Source organism: Natator depressus, chromosome 1, assembly GCF_965152275.1.
Source record: "Natator depressus isolate rNatDep1 chromosome 1, rNatDep2.hap1, whole genome shotgun sequence".
In the NCBI taxonomy this organism is placed as follows: domain Eukaryota; kingdom Metazoa; phylum Chordata; order Testudines; family Cheloniidae; genus Natator; species Natator depressus.
Genome location: NC_134234.1, coordinates 135,202,967 through 135,220,068, shown reverse-complemented (window position 1 = coordinate 135,220,068; position 17,102 = coordinate 135,202,967). Strand labels below are relative to the sequence as shown.

Genomic DNA, 17,102 nt, shown 5'->3' with positions numbered 1-17,102 from the left:
GGAGGAAAAGTCACATATACAAAGAAGCTATTAGGATTTGTCTGGCATATAAACAGTACACAACTGTTTTTTCCCCTTACTGCCACAACCCCTGCAACAGCCAGACCATCAAGGCCTCTATATACTGCTGACAGGCTGGTCAACCTGAAGGGGAGAAAAAGGAAGACTCGCAATGAGACATTTGCAGAACGCATGGCTGAGTCACAAAGGAAAACCAGTCTGGCTGAGAGGTGGAGGCAGTACATGAGGACTGAGTGGGAGAAAGAAATGCAGCTCTCCCCGGAGATAGTGACAGTGGCCAAGAACAGAGACCAGAGAAAGCATGGCTGTGGCTAAGGTCAACATCGCCATGGCCAAGGAGCACACGGAAAAACACAGAAAGATGCAGAGGCAGCTCATGGATGCTGTCCTGAGCCAGAATGCCATTCACTTCTCAGATCCAACCTCTGGGCACCGAGAACACTGAGTCCTGGGACCCCTGCGGCACCTTTGACAACTTTGGGCCATGGCAATCAACCCCAGAATCTAGAGGCAAGGTGTATTCTCGCCTGTGACTTTATGCAAACCCCCCACCCCCGAGTGTTGTATTTGAAATGTTCACACTGTTGCATTAATGAAATGTTTGTGTACAGTTGGTTAGCTAGTAGATTGGTTAGTTAAATGCATTTCCAAATACAAATACATTATTTTTTCCTTTGGCTTCATTAAAACCTTATTATTGGTTTCTGTTGTTGTTTCATAATAAAAACAGTTCACAGTGCATCCATTATGAGTCATCATTGCATTTAACACAGAAAATCCTTTAAATAAAGCTGAAATAATTCATAGGGTTTTACATAAGTACACACTTCAATCACCTACACACAATCCCCCAGTGCTCGCAATGTCTGTATCCCAGCACAAGCCCCCCGGGCTGCCACATTCAGGCACAAGACTCAAAATATGAAAACAGGCATCCCTGGCAGCATTCTCCCAGCTGTTAGTGTTCTCTAGGGGATACTCTGCTGGCTGCTCGAACCTCCAAGCAAGTCTCTCTTAACACCAGCCTCCCACCCATCAGCAAGGTTCCTTCCCCCCTTGCTCTCACAAATATTGCACAGAAGCATGATGTGCAGCTAAAATGCTTGGAAAAAAAATTTCTGCAGCTTCCAACCTATTCCATGAACAGCACCATCTGCCTTTCAAATGACCTAATATACACTTGACAATTCTGCAATTACTGAGGCAATGGTTAAAATGTCCCCTCCTTCTGTCCCAGAGCAAGCGTATGGCTTCATTAGCCAGGGCATCGGGGGTAAGCTAGGTCTCCCTGAATAACCAGCCCAACCTCCACACTATTAATGTCCACAGTGCTTCTGAGGGGGAACAGTCTTTTCTCCATTAATCTAAATGGAACTGAGTTCCAAAAGATCCTAGCATTGTGGATGCTTCCAGAGCACCCTGCATTTATGTCTGTCATGCTGCCATGGGAGTCCACTTGTCCTTGGTGAAGCTTGGAGAAATACCCTCTTCTGTTTATAAATTCTGCAGCCTGGTGGGAGAGGGGGGCAAAAGATAGGCATATGGGTCCCATCACTTGCCCCTATACAGTTTGGGAACCCCATGCATGCAAAGCCATCAGTAATCTCCTGAGCATTATACAGCTTCATGACCCAATTAGACAGCACCTGATCAATGACCTAGTAGAGAATGGTCCCAACGATTGATCTCCCTGCACTGGATTGGTTGGCTACAGACTGGTAACATTCTGGGGTGGCCAACTTCTGGATGGTAGCTATGACCTGCTTCTCCACCGGTGCGGGGCACAGCATGTTGGCACGCTGTTGCTGCAGCTCTAGGGTCAGTTTCATGCAGATCTCAAAAAAGGTTTCCCATCTGGTAGTTCTATGGCCACTGCTGGTCACCCCGGCTCTGCAGAACGATCCTCTCCCACCAATCCACACTGGTTTCCTGAGCCCAGAAGTGGCACTGAATGCTGTGTAGGTGATCCAGGAACTCGCCCTCTTGTTCCAATGGCATCCTCCTGTTCTTCTACCTTGTCCTGCTGCCACCGCTGTAGAGTATCCCCCTGATGCTGGAGGAGCTGTTGCAGATGCCATAGGATATTCTCCGGCTCCCATGTCGTTCTCTTGGGCGGTGCAATGGGCATTCGGCCAGCTCTGAGTGCTGTAATACAGCCCAAGCAGCCTGTGCATACTCATGCTTATCACCATAGCAGTGTGCAGCATTGTGGGGTCCATGCTGGACGACAGTATTTTAGAAATGTTGCGAGCCCACCCAGAAAGGAAGTATGGGGCGGAGACGGTGAAAACGTGATTTTTTAAATACAATTGAACCTGCCTGCCTTTCCACACTTCACAGCGAAAGCAATCCCAGGATTCACGCCGCTCAGCAGGGAAGCCCAGACGTATCCCTTGGAAATACATTCCATGGGACACCTCTGGAGAATGCTGTGCCCTCAGTTCGCAGCAAACTGCTGTCATGTGTTCACATGATGTGAACCGAAAATGGAACAGCTGTTCCATATGCACACTGTTGGTGCAACTCACATCCTGCCAGTTATGTGATGTGCAACACAAATCTTCGGGTTAACTCCCTTTCCCAGCCCTCCGCCCCAGGTGGATACCCCAAAGGTGAAAAGTGCTTCTTTCCTAATAGTCTCCATTGACTCTAAAGTTGCCACTGCTATTGCAGGTACATTCCAAAATAAAAACCACTAGAGACTGTTCAGATAATAGGCTACCCAGCGATTATTGTCACTCTTGCCTGATCTGGTAGCTAAAATTCTAGTTATTTCACAGGGAGAAGTGGAAGTAGGTGAGATGGAAGCAAAGAAGGGGCAGGACAGGTTTTTGAACAGCCTTAAGGAATGCAACCCCCCTTCTTTGTACATATTGTTATATGGTTTGCAAGTAGTGGACTTTTTGTGAGCCTTTGAAATGAAAATGATAAATCCTGAGGAGGCTTGACTTGCCTCTAAATTCCACAATACACATGCATCAGAGACACTGTACGTGTCATGTATATAAGACTGTGGCAAGGGTCAAAGAGGGCAAGGTAAAAGGAGAAAAGAATGGAAGTTGTAGAGAAAATTAAGGCTCATGAGATCAGCTGGAGCAAGTTTAAAAAGCCACCAGGGTAGTTCTTAACTGGATCCTGGAACGCACCAGTGCCAGCAGGGTTGTTTAAGGATGGGTGTGATGTGGAATGAGGGTCATTGCTGAACAAATATTCTCTATTAAGTGTGCAAAGTAAACTTACCCTTCCAGGTCCCTTACTTGCCACCAGTCAGGATCCTCTTCTTTCAGAACATAATACTTGTTGTTCCTGACGAGCTGGATATCAGAGTTTCCTTTGGGTTCATAGTCATACTCTGCCACAGTGATCTTCAGCGAGGGTTTACCAGGTGCTAGAACTGGAGGCAGACTGTCATGCTTCAGCTTTTGAAGGCAGAGGAAATAAAACTACAATGAAGTGCATCGCAGTAGAAAATCATTTTTAGCATTTATATTGCAGTTTGCATCTTCAATGAGCTCTGTGACTGCGAAGAAATTAATGCAAGCTAACAAGAAATGCATCGTGTGCTGAAGTATTTTTTCCTTCATCTGTTTTAAAACACATTCCAACAGCTGTAGTCCAATATAAATAATGAACTACAAACCAAACTCTATTACAATAATATTCAAGGCTTGGTCCTGCTTTAATATATGTGGAGTTGTGTATTTTGTAAAATTAGCAACAGCACAGACTTTATGTTACAAGACCCAAGGAGCATGGTTTTGTATTATAGCTGAGAACAGGATTCAGCCCAGTGGGTTAAAATTACACCAGAAGAGGTAAGGACATTCTCAATTGAAGCGAACAATTTGTGAGCTCACAATGAGTCGAACTGCAACATGTTGCAGGTGGCTCAGCACAGAGCATGAATTTACATAACCTGGACTGGTGATAGGATCAACTGATACTTATACCTGGGGTATATCTACACTGCAAAAAAAGGTGTGTTCCTAACTCAGGTTAGCTAACTTGGGTTAAAATAGCAGTGAAGACATGGCAAGTTGGCATTTAGCTTGGGTTAGCAGCTCAAGTTCAAGCCTATAAGTTACCCTGGGGTTGAACTCAAAGTACTAACCCAAGTTAAAAACACATCTTTTTTTGCAGTGTAGACGTACTTGTAGTGTACATTGTGAGTCATGAAGCGTAAGTACCTTCCACTGTATGGAAGTATGCTGATAGCAGACCGGACCAAAAGACTCTGCTGTAATATGATACGATAGCATGTTGCATTTTTTAAAAATGTGCCTTAGGTCAATAACAAGTATAATAGTCACCGTTAAAAATGAAATCAGCATTAGCCAACTGTTACTGCACAGTGGGGCCTATTATTTCCTTTTCTAAACACGGTATGGAAGAAATTGATATTTCAGATAATCAAGGCTGATTATTTGTCATGGAATAAAATGGGAAGAGTCAGGGCTTTGCTGCAGCAGGAAATGCAAATGTTAGTTTAAAAGAGGACAGTCATGGCACACAACTTATTTTGCTTAATATTAAGTTGTCTGTCATACAGAATTATGAGAAAGTCAAATAATTGTTTAAAACTGGGTAATAACAAGCAGCTTAAAATAATTAAAAACTCGTAGTCAAATACAGTGGGCCTATGTAGATCTAAGCTTGCAAAAATTCCCAGAGGAGTCCTGGTTTAGTGGTGAGCTGGCTGGGATTATAAAAACCCTGAATTTTTGTTGAAAAAAAATCCTGTAAGTGGCCATTCCAGTCTTGGAAGGCATGGCCATCACAAACATATAGATTTGCAGGTAATATACCACCCTAAGCCCTAGTCGCCTTTCAGTGACGTCAGTAGGAGTTTTGCTGTTGACTTTAATAGCAGTAGGAATGAGGCCTAAAGATAACATTTTCAGAAGTGCCCAAGTCACTTAGGAGCCTAAGTCCCATTGACTTTCAACGAGACTTAGGTGCCTACGTGCCTGCCACTTTTAGTTACCAGCTTGGATAAGTTCAATTTTCCCCAGAGGGGTGTGTGTGTGTGTGTGTGTGTGTGTGTGTGTGTGTGTGTGTGAGAGAGAGAGAGAGAGAAGAGCAGGCTAGAATCCTCACACTAAGGCCATAGAGTAATTAATAGTGGAACTCCTCAATGGCTCTGGCTGCAACCTCAGGGATGCAGGAAGGGGGTAAGGGAATGACTGGAGTGAGGGCTAGGACTGGCCAGTTGATCTGCCCTTGCCCACTGGCTAGGAGGCGTGAGGGGGCAGGAGAGAAACAGCAAGGGCTACAAATGAGGTGCAGAGGACTAACAGACGTGAAATGCTGCCTCTCATGGCAGGAAACAACTGCTGCTCCCAATGAGTCGGGAAACTGTCTGGTGGCTCCTGTGAAGGCACGTTCATGCCCATTAACCTGGCTGATGGTCCCCAACTCCCATAATTGCTCCTGGAGTAGCCTCTTCTGTCAGGCCCCAGCATAAGAGGGCAGAGGTATGATGTTGGTCTGAGGAAAAGGGACACCAGAGACCCAGGGATGTGGGGAGAAGGACAGCACCAAGAACAACCTGGACAGGGAAGAGGGGGACAGAGTCCCCAGAGATTTGGAGGAAGGGTGAGGGGAGGGGCATAAGCCAACAGAGACTTGGAAGGAGTGTTAGGAGATTATGGTGTTTGGTATGTTGAGCAATTTGAATGGGTGGTAAAAAGGGCAAGGGAAAAAAGGAGAAAGTTATTCAAAGTTTTATTGGGGGCTTGCACTAGTAGTTGCTGGACTAAGTAGATGCTGCTCCCTGTCATTTGACAACTTTTGTAGTCCTGACCTGTGCCATGTGACTGGGGCCAGGAAATAAAGTTGCTTTGTCTCTGACAAGCACTGGAAGGTATTTGAGCTTTATTATAGGGCCCACTTTGAATTTGTATTTGGGGACCCATCTGAGCATTGTTATGCCCCTGCTTTTTAAATTTCCCTTTCAAAACATCTCCTTGATAATGAGCTGGGAAGTCCTAATATGAGTCAACCTGTTCAGTGGCTGATATCCATGACTGATAATCTCTTTAGATAAACAAAATCCTTCGACAGGAGTCAGGGAGGATGGCCCATGGCATTTGAAATGTCTTTATTCACAGTCTCAGTATCCTCAAACTTCATTATCAGAACCAGCATCAAAAGCCCATTTGCTCAGTTATAAATGCTTTCCAAGTCCCTACTCACACAAAAATACTTAAAGCAGCATTGCCAATTCTTAGGATTTTATCATGAGTCATGTGATATTTGGTACGTTTCTTAAATCCCCTGCTGCTGGAGTCAAGTTATTACGTGAGAATCTCAGCTTTCATTTTAAAAAAAAGTTTCTAGTGCTGGTGGTTGCAGAGAAAAGCTGGAAACTGTGACTTGAGTGTATCCTAGATCAGGGATCGGCAACCTTTGGCACGCGGCCCGTCAGGAAAATCTGCTGGCAGGCCAGGATGGTTTGTTTACCTGCAGCGTCTGCAGGTTCGGCCAATCGCAGCTTCCACTGGCCACGGTTTGCTGTTCCAGGCCAATGGGGGCTGCGGGGAGCGGCGCGGGCCAAGGGATGTTCTGGCTGCCACTTCCCGCAGCCCCCATTGGTCTGGAACGGCAAACTGCAGCCAGTGGGAGCTGCGATCAGCCGAACCTGTGGACGCTGCAGGTAAACAAACCGTCCCGGCCTTCCAGGGGCTTTCCCTGACGGGCCACGTGCCAAAAGTTGCCAATCCCGTCTTAGATGTATGACATATAATTGAGCTCTTAGTCACAAGCCCTCTCCCCAGTTCCAAGCCTGAGTGACTTGTCTGGACACGGATGCATTTGGTGGAGATAACCCCAATCCCTGGCCATGGAACAACAGTGAAGCGGCACTCCAGTCACTACCTGGGCCTAAGTGCTGGAGTGACCTTCACGGATCTTGTGCTCTACAGGGAGGAAAGGACCAGAGAATCAGTGTAGTAGCTGATCCTCCAGTGTATTTTTTCATGCTTTGTGTGTATAAAAAGATCTTCTACACTTTCCACAGTATGCATCCGATGAAGTGAGCTGTAGCTCACGAAAGCTTATGCTGAAATAAATTGGTTAGTCTCTAAGGTGCCACAAGTACTCCTTTTCTTTTCATCCTGACTCTTGTCTCTGACAACCACCACCCTTCCTTCTAACAGGCCTCTTCATGACTATAACAGGAGCCTCCATGGAGCTGGACTCTGTGGCTGGCAGAGGCTGCACATTTCCTGTATAGACACAAGTAATCCTGCCCTCCCCCCAGTACAGGGGAACTGCAGCATTTCCACTCAGTAGGAGGCCCTCTGCAACTTCTGGAATGGGAAGGATTTGGGCTCTAGAGAAACAATTTTGGGCCCAGGCCTGCTCTCACTGAATCCTGTGGGATAAAATTCCCATTGACTTTAATGGAAACAGGCACATAAAAGCAAATCTGTTCAGACAACTTCACAAGAAGCAGAGGTTTGCTATGGCCCAAACTGACATACGCATACTGCAATGCATTGAAACTCTCTGAGACTTTCCCAGCTTTGCAGGCACTCCTGCGTGACAGCCCAGAGGGGAGTGTGGGCAGGGTGAGGAATGAGTGGAGAAAGGGTAGAGCTGGAGGACTGCTAAGTGCACCCTCCTGTCCTTCCCCGGGTTGTGCTGGTGGCCACTAAGGACATTGGTGCTACTCAGTGATTAGATTGGAGTAGCCTCTATTCAATAGCTGTCTGGGGGAGAAGGTTCCTTATTCCTTCCCCAATGGAACTCTCCAGCATTTATGTGGGCTGGATGCTAGAGACTGGATTTGCCCGCATAAGCAGAGTTCATTGTAGGCAGATACTAAAAGTTTGTCACCTACCGGTTTCCCAGGGACAGGAGGCAGCGGTTTCACAGAGCTGGTTGTGCTAGGTAGACTCATATCTATAACTGGGGGGAAAGTAAAAATAACACAAGCCATTTACTGCATGACTCCAGGGCCTTGCGTGCAATAGGCTTTTCCACTTATGTAGCCCCACTAGTGGCAGCAGTGGTGGGAACTGCTAGAGGAGACACACAGAACTGGTGATCACCAATGTTTTACCTCCACGTTGGGTTAACGTGCTTTAGGGAATGTGATAGTTAATATGTTGGAGGCTGCCTGAGATTTTCCCTCCACTAGCCCTCTCACACTGTTGCTATCACAAGTGCAGCTGCATCATCAACAATAGCTGGTTTTCTGAAGCAAATTTAGAGTAGACACAACACCCTCTTGCATTCTGTAGTATTTCAGACAGAGACAAGGTATTTGATACATGCTGACCCTACTTTTTGGAAGGTTTCCTTTTCTACCTACTACTTTGTGTAGAAGTCCAGTGGCAACCAAATAGTTACTTGTGGCAGTGTGTGGGTTTTATAGCATTATTTGCATATATCGTGTTTGGTTTGGAAGTTACAGAAGGCCATTCAAATGACAAAAAACCAACAACTGGCAACTCTTTAAAATAGTAGGGCATTGTTTAGGGTTCCTCCACTGTGTCCATACATAGGACACCGATGTTAATTCTGAATAGTGCAGCTACATTTTCAAAAGGGGCCTCTTATATTTTCACTTGCAATCTCTCACATACAAATTGGGCTCTTAGGTGTTTTGGCTTTCATTTTCAAATATGTCCCTTAAATATGGGTTGCCTGTCATTTTGAGTACCCATCTTGAAACAACTGGGACCTGATTATCAGAGGGGCTGAGCACTCTCAATGTCAATGGAAACTGCAAGAGTTCAGCACCTCTGAAAAATCAGTATTTCAATATCAAGCTAGGCTCCCAAACCAGAGGCACCCAAAACAAGTGTCCACTTTCAAAAAAATGTAAGCCTCAACTATCCAATGTGCATGCAATAATGTGTGTGTGTGTGTGTGGGGGGGGAGGCAGGGTGCTTACGAATATGTAGATCCTGGCATGCACCCATTTTGAAAATTTACTTCTCAGGTTCTTTATGGTGACTAATAAATGAGCTAACTAATTGTGATGAATTTCCAGTCAAGTATTTTAAAAATGTATATTTAAATAAAATACATAAAATACTCCTTCATTCAGTAAATACATTGTTCCAACATACTGCAGCTCAGATATACCATGTTTGGTTTTAAATGGTGCACAGGAGGGAAATGCACAAATGTTCTATGAGGTTCTGGAATGTGCCTTATTTGAAACAACTGCTCCCTAGAACCATTTTGTGGAATAATTTGACTGGCAATTTTTCCTAACTAAACTTGCTCCTCAGCACAGTACATTTTATAAAGGTAAAATGATTTTTCAGCTATTCTTTTGATCCCCCTATGCTTATTGTAATCCTATTTCTTGTAACGCACATTCCACAGAGTACCAGAAATAGGCTTGTGGGGGAGAATGTTGCATTGCTTAGAAAAGCCGCCCCCATAAATATAGATATAATGAGAAAATTCAGTTTTACTTTGGATTAATTATGAAGTTAAATTCTTTATAACTGACACACCAATGTTGTTAGTAGATAATTTGGCTGTTAGGAGTCAGCCATAAAGACAAGTTCTGATATTTTTTTCTCCCAGTCCCATAACAACAGCAACAACAACTCAGGATACTAAGTCAAAGAAGGAAAGAGAAAGAATTTCTTTTTGGTGCATTTTGGAGGTACAGTAAAAAATAGTTATGATCTCAGCATGGGTATTTCACATACTATGTTATTTCCCCCTAGCCATATTATCAAACTGCACAGTACAATTGCGATGCTGTTAAAAGACGTTAAGAACAAACATCAAGAGGAATAATTGACCAGATCTTTAGATTTACCACCATTGACTACAATTATCCTTGTAGATTTACCAATATCATGAAAAGCACCATTAAGACTAACAACATATCAAAAAGCAAAATGGCTCATTACATTTCTTCCAGATGGTACATCCAAGGGCTGCTTTACATGTCTGGTTGCAGCAGAGAAACTTCCCATTGGTGAAGAATTCTTTGTGATACTTGTTTAGTAAATTAGGATTGTCTTTAATCTCTGGAGAGCACAGGAGGGGAAGAAGAAAAAAAAAAGAACTTCAAAAGGTTTGCTGGTAGGATGTTCTCAGTAAAGTAAGACAAACTGATACAATAAAGGAATTCAGTAACTGTGAATCAAGATCATGGAGGAGACTTGCATTTTATAAAGACTTAAAGATGTTTCTAGACTGTCCTAAAGCCCATTTAACTGTGTTGAAAAACCTAATAAAATATTTTATGTATCAAAAATATGAAGAGTGATTTCATTTCTAATTCATATCTTAGAAATAAACTAGACAAACTATTCAATACCCCAATGTTCAATACCCCAAATGGTGTTCAATACCCCAAATGGCAAATTTCAGTACAAAACTGACCTGTTAAAGGAATGTCCCGTTAAAATGTAACACTTTCTATTTATCAAACCTCTTAAATAAACATTTGTTACTTGTATATAAAAATAATACTCCAGTGTTCTATAGAAATGGCCCAAAACAGTATAACTGGCAATAGGGACACTAGTTTTTTTAATCAGTTTTGTAGTATTTGTTTTAAAAGATAATGAAACAAATAATTTTAAAAGTGAAGGGCAAGGGTTTATAAATGATTGCTTAAAGTTAAGCTCCTAAATCCCTGGTTAGGCACCTGAATTTACAGCCTGGTTTTCAAAAATGCTGCACACGCAGAAGCATGGGTGTTGCTGCATGATTGTTCAAAATCTTGGCCACAGAATTTTGTTACTAGTTTTTATAGCTAAACTTGATTTTAAAAGTTCCTTAGAAAATTGCAATCACTTTGGTATAATGCACGTCACAAGATTTATGCAATATTTCACTGAACAAATGGTATTCCTCACATACTCTCTTTAAAAAACATATCTTGTTTGAATAGCACGCTTATTAATATGTTCAGCTGAGAATACTGGACCAAATCCTGAGGTCCTAAGGTCAGATCTTTCTCCCATCAGGAAAAAGACAATTTATGGGACAATAAGCCCCATGAAGAGAGAAATCCTGGAGTTTCCAGCACATAATTCTGGTGGGTGAATGGAATGAACAGAGGATTCAGCTACCAAAAACTCAATCTGCCAGACGTCAGGGCCATGAGTGGGGAAGTCTTTATGCCTCCAAACTGTCTACTGGTTTCCTGTGGTTCTTCCCTATTCCCTTGCCAGTCTGGATCCCTGCTGGCACCTGCCTCCAGGATCCCCTCCCCACAGTGGCTTTCAAAACCAAATTTTTCTTCAGAAGACTTACTCAAAATAATCTGCCCCTGGTTTCTAGAAGAAATAATGCATGTAGCCTATTGGAGCCTCCCACTTCTGCCCAGATTGTCCAGGGACAATGTTGCAGCGGTAGTTAATATATCTTCACTTCCATGTAGGCAAGGAGAGAGCCACACCCTCAGAGTCACCTCCACCCATCGGCCCACAAGGGAGAACTGGAGGATAAACAGGGCCTGACCCAAAGTCCTTTAAAGTAAACGGAAAGACTCCTATTGACTTTAATGGGTGCTCCTGCAATGTGTAGTATGTGGATTGACTGCCCTCCCCTGAGGAGTCCTATTGACTTCACTGTGGTTTACTGGGCCCAGCACTCTGCCTACACACTACTTATTGCATGGACTTGCTCAGTTAAAGACCACGGAAAGAATCAGAACAAACTAAGTAAAGACTAGAGCTGGTGGGGAAATGCCACAGGGAAATTTTGTGAATTTTTTCCTCCCCCCATTTTTCATTGACATTTTTTAAATATTCTCATCCACTGCAGTCCTGTTGCATGGCAGAGCGAGATTGAGGCTGAAAAATGGCTGACAAAACCGTTGCATTAAAATGAGAAACTAGATTCATCTGCTCCCCTTAGTCAGACGATTTCTCTGAACACACAAGCCCCGCTCCCCCCGCCCCCCGCAGGTTAAAAAAGAGTTGCTTCACAAGATGGTAAAAACAAATGTTACCTGTGTGCAAAGCTTTCAGCCACTGATTTCGGCTCTCTTCGTTTGCTGCATAGACATAGAGAAGGCCATCCTTGTATACAATCTAAAAGAGGCAGGAAAACAATTCATTCTAGTTATCCTGGGCTTCACATCTGACTCAAAGTTCATTAGCTTTTTTTTTTAAATAAAGACCTAGAGTAATGGAAACAAAGAAGTAAAGGACTTAGGAACCCAAGGATCAAGCTCTGCAGGATTGTTCACACCAAAATGCATGCAGCCCAGGCAGGGTTGCCAATTTTGGTTGGATGTATTCCTGGAGATTTCATCACATGACATAATCTTTAATTAAAGATTAATCTTTAATTCCTGGAGACTCCAGCCTAATCCTGGAGGGTTGGCAACCCTAAGCCCAGGACGGTGAAGAGCCAGAGCAGAGTTATATAGTTATACTCCTATTTCACATGAATGTGAGCTTGCATTTTGGGCCTGAACCAATCTTGCTCCCAATGGCAAAACTCCCTTTGGCATTAGTAGGCAAACAATAAGACCCTACATTCAGTAACTTGCACATTCTCATTAGAACCGGGAAGTACAGTATGTACCTTTCGTTCCTCCCCCACACCTCCCGCCACAGATCTGAGTGTATTAGGTGCTCATGAGAGTAACAAACTAATTTAATATAAAAATACTATTTAATGAGGGTTGGGGGGTATCCAATCTGAGATAAGTCAGACAGTGATAACACTGCTGCCCTCTCTTGGGGTTACCCCCGGGGTAGCAATTATTGGGTGTTAATTAATGAACTCCTCTGCTGCCCAGGTCATGCACCCCTTCCAAGCCACGGCTGCCAATTTTAGACTCTAGCACCCCACCCTTGTCACAAAGGGAAGTTGCAGCTGCTTTGCACTGCTGTATATTCTTCTCCTCATGGACTCTCTGCCCCCAAAACTCTCTGCTCCAGCATAGGTCTTGGAATGAACCTATCTCTGAGAATTAACACATACAAATGACAGCAAAGTCAAAGTTATGGCTTTTGCAGCAGATATGACTTTGCTTCCATGCACGTATGTAGTGTTTGGTATTACTGTATATGTTTATAAAGATAAGGTTTAATGGAGATGTGCAATTTGGATGAGGTACAATTGCTGAGGAACTGTAACTTTGAATTTCTGGAGTCTGGTACATTTAAATGGTCAACCTATAGTTTCAATATCAAAAGGCCAAGTTCTGCACTTCTTTTTGCCACTAAAGTGAAAGGAGGTGAGGTGGGGAAGGTTAAAAAGAGAAAATGAATTGTGATCAGTATTGCACAACAAAATAAACATATTCAGTATTCAAATAAATGCACCATTCTTGTGTGTGTATAGGATCACACCAAAATAAATAAACTATTATACACACATGAATGCAGAGACAGGTCCTGATCCAAATTCTACTGAAGTCAGTGAAAAGACTCCCGTTGATTTTGATGGTCGTTGGGTCAGGTTTATAGTAAAAAGGATTCATTTCCAACCTGCTGTAAGTTTTTGTAACAGTCAGCAATGACACAAGTCCTTATTTGTCCTAGAAATAATGGTTCACCACAGTAAAGATCAGTTTTGTATTTCTTGATCTTACCTGAAATGGATATTGTCTCTCCAAAGGTGCCTCTTCCTCATGATTCACTGTCTCAACACATCGAATTTTCTTAATGTCAATTGATCCTTTTTTGCTTCCTTTTTTCTAAGAATAAAAGCCGAAGCAGGACTACTCATCATTCTAAACACAAGACTGTCGTCCTCAAATCAAAAATACTTTATGGTCACGACAAGTTTTATAAAACCACACTTAATCAAGCTGTGTGTAATTGCACACTTCAGATTGGGTAAGGTAGAGTTCCACTTTTGTTAAACTGTTTGGGAAAGACATCGAGAACCCTCCCTTATATCTTATCCTGCAATCCATACACTGACAAAACTCCCTTTGAAGTCAAGGTATAAAGACAACAGGATGGTCCCTACATCTGGTACATGAACTTTGGTATTACAGTGCAAAAGCAGAGATGGAGGATGGAAAATGCAAAAGTCTCTAGTGGGAAATGGGAGTCTGATTTTGTATTACATTATTTTGTTAAGATACTGGCACCAATCCTGCAACTCTTATTCACACAAGGAGTTGTAACTCACAGGAGTAATCCAAATGTGCTATCAGGAGTGCAGATGGTAACAATGTATTTTAGTCGCTTCAGAGCTACATTTGAATGCACAAAAGAGGCCACTGTGCTGAAAGTACCGACCATTTTTTGGATACATAATCACTTTTTAAAATACAATCACACTTTAGCCTTTTATTTTATATCAGTTATGGGCCAAATTCTGCACTGAGCTATCTCCTGTATAAATGATTTCCAAACCAATGCCAGATATATAACTCACCACAGAGAACCTGATTCAGGAAAACATTCCTATTCAAGGCATGTGCTTAACTTTAGGCATGTGCTTAAGTCCCATTGACTTTGATGAGAGTTAAGCATATGCCTAAGATTAAGCATGATTAAGTTCTGTCCTGAATAGGGATGGACTTAAACACATTCTTAAGTGCTATCCTGAATCAAGGCCAGATTTTGGTCCCATACCATTTTTAAATGCCACTTGGAACAAAATATATCACTACCCCTACTATATGATATCTAATCAAAGCACACTGAGGAAGAAAATCCAGAGGCATAAACTTACTTTAGAAAAATATGTACCTCTGTAGTTAAGAAAATGATTTCTCACCTCTTTGTCATATTCATAGTAAGAGAGATTTGTTTTTGTGAGAACAAACAGTCGTTCTTTGTAATTAACTGGTGAAATTTTTTTCTTCTGTTGTGACTTCTTTAAAAGAAGCTCCTCTAGAATTGATTTCTGCTCCATTTTATTGCCCTAAAAATTGGAAATAGTCATTTTAATAATAATAGTTGTGAAAAGATTAACAAAGACAACTATGTCCTTTACTAAGGGATTGTAAAGCATGTTACAAAATGAATTTAAAATATATTTATTGCATGTTCTAACAAGCTGTTATGAAGAGTGTATTTCATATTTTATAAACAGCTATGAGTGTTTAGTTTTTTTACTCAGACAAAAATAAACATGGTTATAGGAAATTAAAAACTTAAGATAAAAGTGTAGCTCCAACTGAGACATTTTCAGTTCTTTTGTTGCCTGAGAATTTCTCCCTTTAAAGTCTTGCACTGTTTGGCGAGGAATTGAAGCTATTTTAAGCACAAATGTATCATATCTGAGACACAGGAAGAAAGTAATTATAGCAACAAACACACAATCCTTCATATCACAGATGAGAAAAAGCATAATTGATCACAGTGTTTCCTAGACCGGTAATTTCTAATTTCTTTCTTTGCATTGAAAGAAACATATGGATATGAAACAGAACCATTCAGGTAAAGAAATGTAAAAAAGTGAAAATATTATTATATGATTATTAATATGCATTAATCTTGTTATTAATTATGTAATAGCAAGTGAAAAGAGGAGCGAGACCCTTTGGTTTTTAAAACTATTTGGGTTTAAGGTTACTTACATGGATGTTGCACTTACAAGAGGAACTGTGTCCTTTGTCTTTTGTTTGCTTGCCGCTCCAAAGGGAAGTGTCCTGTTGACTTACTGTCCATCACGTCCTTATCAAACCTGGAGTGTCTATCAGAAGAGAGACATTTGCATGCCACTCATCACACCCATTTTGTCAGAACACATGTAGGTGTGTTTTCTGGGTTAGCATATATTTTGCACAATTCCATTTTTAGCCTTGATACATTCAAGTCAAGGGGGTTTATGGCCTCTGAACAATTCCTCGTAGTGTCTGCAATCAAGATACTGAAACATTATGCTAGTGCATTATAAAAGGAAGAGCAGCTAGTCTGTTTTCACTATCTATTTTCATGAAAAGGGTTGGAAGTTGGGTGGGGGGGAGCATGGGATAAGGGGAGACAAGAAAGAACATAGAGGGGAAATCAAATCGGTATATTTTATGTCTGTATACTAATGTGAGAAGTGTGGAGAATAAGCAGGAAGAACTTGAAATGCTAGTTAATAAACAGAGCTATGACACAGCTGGCATCACAGAGACTTGGTGGGATAATACACATGACTGGAATATTGGTATAAAAGGGTACAGCTTGTTCAGGAAGGACAGGGCAGGGAGAAAAGGAGGAAGTGTTGCCTTATATGTTAAAAATGTACACACTTGGACTGAGGCTGAGATGGAAATAGGAGACAGACTTGTTTAAAGGCTCTGGGTAGGATAAAAGAGTAAAAACCAAGGGCGATGTCATGGTAGGGGGTCTATTACAGACCACCTAACCAGGAAGACGAGGTGGATGAGGCTTTTTTTAAACAACTAACAAAATTATCCAAAGCACAGGACTTGGTGGTGATGGGGACTTCAACTACCCAGACATCAGCTGGGACAATAACCTAGCAGGGTACTGATTATCCAACAAGTTCTTGGAATGTACTGGAGACATTTTATTTCAGAAAGTGGAGAAAGCTACTAGAGGAGAGGCTGTTCTAGATTTATTTTGAGAAATAGGGAGAATTTGAAAGTGGAAGGCAGCTTAGGTGACAGTGATCATGAAATGGTAGAGTTTATGATTCTAAAGAATGGTAGGAGGGAAAACCGCACAAAAAAGATAATGGATTTCAAGAAGGCAGACTTAAGCAAATGCAGGGAGTTAGTATATAAGATCCCATGGGAAGCAAGTCTAAGAGAAAAAACAGTTCGAAAGAGTTGGCAGTTTTTCCAAAGAGACATTATTAAGGGCACAAGAACAAACTATCCCACTGCGTAGGAAAGGTAGAAGTATGGCAAGAGAACACCCTGGCTTAACAAGGAGTTCTTCAATGATCTGAACTCAAAAAAAGTCCTACAAGAAGTGGAAACTAGTTCAAATTATAAATGATGAACATAAACAAATAACACAAGTATGTAGGGACAAAATTAGAAAGGCCAAAGCACAAAATGAGATTAAACTAGCTAGAGACATAAAGAGTAACAAGAAAACATTCTACAAATACATTAGAAGCAAGAGAAAGAACAAGGACAGGGTAGGCCTATTACTAAATGAGGAGGGAAAAACAATAACAGAAAATGTGGAAACTGAAAAAGTGTTAAATGACAT

The 17,102-nt window shown here is 41.9% G+C and overlaps 1 protein-coding gene across 1 annotated transcript in view; it reads right to left on the bottom strand.

Annotated features, from left to right (window-relative positions):
* Positions 1–15,573, bottom strand: part of BMX (BMX non-receptor tyrosine kinase) — a 37,435-nt gene extending 21,862 nt beyond the window's left edge. The window contains exons 1-7 of the mRNA XM_074945996.1: positions 15,506–15,573; positions 14,701–14,847; positions 13,559–13,663; positions 11,963–12,044; positions 9,906–10,025; positions 7,865–7,932; positions 3,262–3,440 (exon numbers count right to left, since the gene is read on the bottom strand). Coding sequence (XP_074802097.1) covers positions 3,262–3,440; positions 7,865–7,932; positions 9,906–10,025; positions 11,963–12,044; positions 13,559–13,663; positions 14,701–14,838 — 692 coding nt within the window. The 5' untranslated portion in view covers positions 14,839–14,847; positions 15,506–15,573. The remainder of the gene's footprint in view (positions 1–3,261; positions 3,441–7,864; positions 7,933–9,905; positions 10,026–11,962; positions 12,045–13,558; positions 13,664–14,700; positions 14,848–15,505) is intronic.
* Between the last annotated feature and the right edge of the window lie 1,529 nt (positions 15,574–17,102).